The 6,000-nt window shown below is 45.3% G+C and overlaps 1 protein-coding gene across 4 annotated transcripts in view; it reads right to left on the bottom strand.

Annotated features, from left to right (window-relative positions):
• DMXL1 (Dmx like 1) overlaps window positions 1-6,000 on the bottom strand; it is a 444,894-nt gene that overhangs the window by 179,196 nt on the left and 259,698 nt on the right. For all 4 annotated transcript variants that reach the window (XM_063964182.1, XM_063964179.1, XM_063964181.1 and 1 more), the window contains exon 16: window positions 651-770. In XM_063964182.1, coding sequence (XP_063820252.1) covers window positions 651-770 — 120 coding nt within the window. The remainder of the gene's footprint in view (window positions 1-650; window positions 771-6,000) is intronic.

The raw sequence follows: 6,000 nt of genomic DNA, 5'->3' as shown, positions 1-6,000 counted from the left end.
AAAATCATGTACCCAAAGAACGATAGTAAAGTAAAACTGTTCCCTCTCTCAAGTAACCTTAGTCAATGTCTGCCACACTGGAGCTAAGAATGCTTTCTCTACCATCTGAGAGGCAACAACCAATGGAAACCACCCTGTGAAAAAACTGGATGTGACTCTTAAAATGCCCAAGGCTGAACTGAAAAAGTGAATCTGGCACTGGTTACAGGTACAAGATCATGGTCCCCATATAGTACTGGATTGTAATGAGGTGGTCGTAAGTGGGCACCTCTGCATTCAGTACGGATCCATATTCATTTGGTAATGTTTACAAACAACAGCTTTTAAAGGATCATGAGGTGACTCATGAATTGAATGGTGTATACAATATCCATACCGTGCTGTCCCTCAAAGTGAAAACATTGAGATAAATAAGAATTAATGTCCTGTGCAGTGGACTAAAAAACTTCTAAATTTAATGCACACCACCATAGACACTAAATGATGAAACAACAGAACATGCGATTTTGCAACAACTGTTTAAATGTTGATGTTTTCATCAATACAAGCGAACATGGAGGTTCAGGCTCAGTCACTACCCAGTCACTCCTCCTCTTTCAAACTGGAACTATTAAAGCATGCAGCACAAATTAGTATACAAAGCAACATACCCATAGAGACAGGAATAGATTTCAGATGTAAATTCCACATATGCAAGACAGAGCGCTTTTCTTTGGTGTAGTCAATCACCACCAAATAGAATTTTTCAGAAAAAACATTCTGGGAGTTTTCTAGAGGTGGAAAGAGAAAAGATTTTAATTCTAGATCACAGTTGCACTGTAAAGCATAGTGAACAAAAAAAATATTGTTAGGGTATGATATTTTAAGGTCTTTAATATTTAATAAACGATATAGAGATGGAAGCGTGTTAAGTATCACCCCAGGCATAAATGAAAGGATTAAAATAACTGTGTTCCAAGTGTTTATCACATGTTCATTCTTCCCATAGTAAAATACGTCACATGTCCTGTTCTGCTTTCATCAGGTTTCACTCATCTTAACATAAATATACCAAAAAATCAAGCTTTTGTTAGGGATTATTTGGCATAGTGCTGCAAACCACTGACAATTACTAATGACTTTAACCCTTTCATGGACAGTAGTTGATTTGAAACTCAATGACCAAGCCAAGTTTTATACTTTGCTCTGCTTTAGTTACTCCAAGCATAGTTTCCTTTATTTCCACAATACACAGGTTATTAATATATTGGTAGGATTGTATCTTTTAATTTTATGAGCAAGCAGGTCGGGAGAGCTATAATATATATATATATATATATATATATATATATATATATATATATATATATATATATATATATATATATATATATATATATATATACACACACACACACACACACACACACATATCCTGGGCGGTGAACTACAAGCACATTTGGCTGTTTTAAGGATACATTCCAGTGTGTACGACTGGATTGTAGAATATTTCAACACACCTATCTTATTTTATCCAGTTGTTTGCTATATTATGGTTAAACGGCCCAAGATATTTATTGCCCATTATTGGGTATAATCGTCTTTAAAGACTGAGATCCATTAACTCTTCGTTGCACTTTTATGATATGTCCCTTTGATCCATTTGGATATCACCTCGGCCCTCTGTGGGTTGAACACCTATTCCCATTGTTTTAAAACATTCACAAATTAATTAACAACCATACCTTCATTAAAGACTTATTTAAAAGAAATTCACTATCTGTTTGGATCCACTTGATATGGAAAGTCCACACAATTTGTAATTTTCTGTTAAGTATTTTTTTCACCTAAGAGACACCTACCCCTGAAGAAGTCCAACTGGACGAAACGAGTAGGGTCCTATCCATTCACAACCATTCTGCCTGTATTTTCACCCTAGAGTTCACACCTTTAAGGTGAGGGTGATAGCCTGTTTACCAACTAGCGTGCGGTGTGTGTATACAAAATTTTATGTTTTTAAAAGAACCTTGTTATGTCTGAACACCTGTAGAACAAACAATTAAACTCATTTACTGAATCTATGTTTTTGTTGGGTGATATATCTTTTGGCGAGAGGGTTTACTCCTAGGCTACAATTGGGGAGACCTCAAAAAGCCAAAGTTTCTGGGAAAGCTTCTGAAAGAAGAACCTGTATTGGGAAATCCACAATCAGCAAAAATAAGATTTTACTCACCGGTAAATCTATTTCTCGTAGTCCGTAGTGGATGCTGGGGACTCCGTAAGGACCATGGGGAATAGACGGGCTCCGCAGGAGACTGGGCACTCTAAAGAAAGATTTAGTACTACCTGGTGTGCACTGGCTCCTCCCTCTATGCCCCTCTTCCAGACCTTAGTTAAGGAAACTGTGCCCGGAAGAGCTGACATTACAAGGAAAGGATTTTGGAATCCAGGGTAAGACTCATACCAGCCACACCAATCAAACCGTATAACTCGTGATAAACTTACCCAGTTAACAGTATGAACAACAACAGAGCATCAAACAACAGATGCCAACATAACATAACCCTTTTATTAAGCAATAACTATATACACGTATTGCAGAAAGTCCGCACTTGGGACGGGCGCCCAGCATCCACTACGGACTACGAGAAATAGATTTACCGGTGAGTAAAATCTTATTTTCTCTAACGTCCTAGTGGATGCTGGGGACTCCGTAAGGACCATGGGGATTATACCAAAGCTCCCAAACGGGCGGGAGAGTGCGGATGACTCTGCAGCACCGAATGGGCAAACTCAAGGTCCTCCTCAGCCAGGGTATCAAACTTATAGAACTTTGCAAAGGTGTTTGAACCCGACCAAGTAGCTGCTCGGCAAAGCTGTAATGCCGAGACCCCTCGGGCAGCCGCCCAAGAAGAGCCCACTTTACTTGTGGAATGGGCTTTCACTGATTTTGGATGCGGCAAACCAGCCGCAGAATGAGCCTGCTGAATCGTGTTACAGATCCAGCGAGCAATAGTCTGCTTTGAAGCAGGAGCACCCAGCTTGTTGGATGCATACAGGATAAACAGCGAGTCAGTTTTCCTAACTCCAGCCGTCCTGGCTACATAAATCTTCAAAGCCCAGACTACATCAAGCAACTTGGAGTCCTCCAAGTCACGAGTAGCCGCAGGCACCACAATAGGTTGGTTCAAATGAAAAGATGACACCACCTTCGGCAGAAATTGCGGACGAGTCCGTAATTCTGCCCTGTCCATATGGAAAACCAGATAGGGGCTTTTACATGACAAAGCAGCCAATTCTGACACACGCCTAGCCGAAGCTAAGGCCAATAGCATGACCACTTTCCATGTGAGATACTTTAGCTCCACGGTCTTAAGTGGCTCAAACCAGTGAGATTTCAGGAAACTCAACACCACGTTAAGATCCCAAGGTGCCACTGGTGGCACAAAAGGGGGCTGAATATGCAGCACTCCCTTTACAAACGTATGAACGTCAGGAAGCGTAGCCAGTTCCTTTTGAAAGAAAATGGATAGGGCCGAAATCTGGACCTTTATGGATCCTAATTTTAAGCTCATAGTCACTCCTGACTGTAGGAAGTGCAGGAACCGGCCCAGCTGGAATTCCTCTGTAGGAGCCTTCCTGGCCTCACACCAGGCAACATATTTTCGCCATATACGGTGATAATGCTTTGCTGTCACGTCCTTCCTAGCCTTTATCAGCGTAGGAATAACTTCATCCGGAATGCCTTTTTCCGCTAGGATCCGGCGTTCAACCGCCATGCCGTCAAACGCAGCCGCGGTAAGTCTTGGAACAGACAGGGCCCCTTGTTGCAACAGGTCCTGTCTGAGAGCACCTTGGGTATGAGAGGAAGAGGAGGAAACACATAGACCGACTGGAACACCCACGGTGTTACAAGTGCGTCCACAGCTATCGCCTGAGGGTCTCTGGACCTGGCGCAATACCTTTTTAGTTTTTTGTTGAGACGGGACGCCATCATGTCCACCTGTGGCAGTTCCCATCGATTTGCAATCTGCGTGAAGACTTCTTGATGAAGTCCCCACTCTCCCGGGTGGAGGTCGTGCCTGCTGAGTAAGTCTGCTTCCCAGTTGTCCACTCCCGGAATGAACACTGCTGACCGTGCTAGTACGTGATTCTCCGTCCAACGAAGAATCCTGGTGGCTTCTGCCATTTCCACCCTGCTTCTTGTGCCGCCCTGGCGGTTTACATGGGCCACTGCAGTGATGTTGTCTGACTGAATCAGCACTGGTTGGTTTCGAAGCAGAGGCTCCGCTTGACTCAGGGCGTTGTATACGGCCCTTAGTTCCAGGATATTGATGTGCAGACAAGTCTCCTGACTTGACCACAGCCCCTGGAAGTTTCTTCCCTGAGTGACTGCCCCCCATCCTCGGAGGCTTGCATCCGTGGTCACCAGGACCCAGTCCTGTATGCCGAACCTGCGGCCCTTGAGGAGGTGAGCACTTTGCAGCCACCACAGAAGAGACACCCTGGCCCTGGGGGACAGGGTGATCAACCGATGCATCTGAAGATGCGATCCAGACTACTTGTCCAACAGATCACACTGAAAGATCCTCGCATGGAACCTGCCGAAGGGAATGGCTTCGTATGACGCCACCATCTTTCCCAGGACTCGCGTGCAGTGATGCACCGATACCTGTTTTGGTTTTAGGAGGTCTCTGACCAGAGTCACGAGCTCCTGAGCCTTTTCCTCCGGGAGAAACACCTTTTTCTGGCTTGTGTCCAGAATCATGCCCAGGAAGGGCAGAAGCGTCGTAGGAATCAGCTGCGACTTTGGAATATTCAGAATCCAGCCGTGCTGTTGCAACACTTCCCGAGAGTGTGCTACGCTGATCAGCAACCGCTCCCTGTACCTCGCCTTTATGAGGAGATCGTCCAAGTATGGGATAATTGTAACCCCTTGCTTCCGAAGGAGCACCATCATTTCCGCCATCACCTTGGTAAATATTCTCGGTGCCGTGGACAGGCCAAACGGCAACGTCTGGAATTGGTAATGACAGTCCTGTACCACAAACCTGAGGTACTCCGGATGAGGTGGATAAATGGGGACATGCAAATACGCATCCTTGATGTCCAGAGACACCATAAAATCCCCCTCTTCCAGGCTTGCAATGACCGCTCTGAGCGATTCCATTTTGAACTTGAATCTTTTCAGATAAATGTTCAGGGACTTTAAATTTAATATAGGTCTGACCGAACCGTCCGGTTTCGGTACCACAAACATTGTGGAATAGTATCCCTTTCCCTGTTGAAGAAGGGGAACCTTTACCACCACCTGCTGGAGAAATAGCTTGTGAATCGCCGCTACCACTACTTCCCTTTCTATGGGGGAAGCTGGCAGGGCCGATTTTAGGTAACGTTGAGGGGGCCATCACCTCGAATTCCAGCTTGTATCCCTGAGACACAATCTGTATAGCCCAGGGATCCACCCGTGAGCGAACCCACTGGTGGCTGAAATGTCGGAGACGCGCCCCCACCGCTCCTGGCTCCACCCGTGGAGCCCCAGCGTCATGCGGTGGATTTAGTGGAAGCCGGGGAGGACTTTTGTTCCTGGGAACTAGCTGTAAGGTGCAGCTTTTTTCCTCTACCCATGCCTCTAGCAAGAAAGGAAGCACCTCTGACCACCTTGCTTCTTTGTGCGCGAAAGGACTGCATTTGGTAATACGGTGCTTTCTTAGGTTGTGAGGGAATATATGGCAAAAGTTTGACTTCCCAGCAGTAGCTGTGGAAGCCAGGTCCGAGAGACCGTCCCCAAACAATTCCTCACCCTTGTAAGGTAACACCTCCATGTGTTTTTTGGAGTCGGCATCACCTGTCCACTGCCGGGTCCACAGGACCCTCCTGGCAGAAATTGACATTGCATTTATTCTAGAGCCCAGTAGGCAAATGTCCCTCTGGGCATCCCTCATATATAGGACAGTGTCTTTTATATGCCCCAGGGTCAGCATAATGGTATCCCTGTCCAAGGTATCCATTTCCTCAGAC

This window comes from Pseudophryne corroboree, chromosome 1, assembly GCF_028390025.1.
Source record: "Pseudophryne corroboree isolate aPseCor3 chromosome 1, aPseCor3.hap2, whole genome shotgun sequence".
NCBI lineage: Eukaryota > Metazoa > Chordata > Amphibia > Anura > Myobatrachidae > Pseudophryne > Pseudophryne corroboree.
Note: the sequence above shows the minus strand (reverse complement) of the source record. Positions and strands in the feature narration are given on the sequence as shown.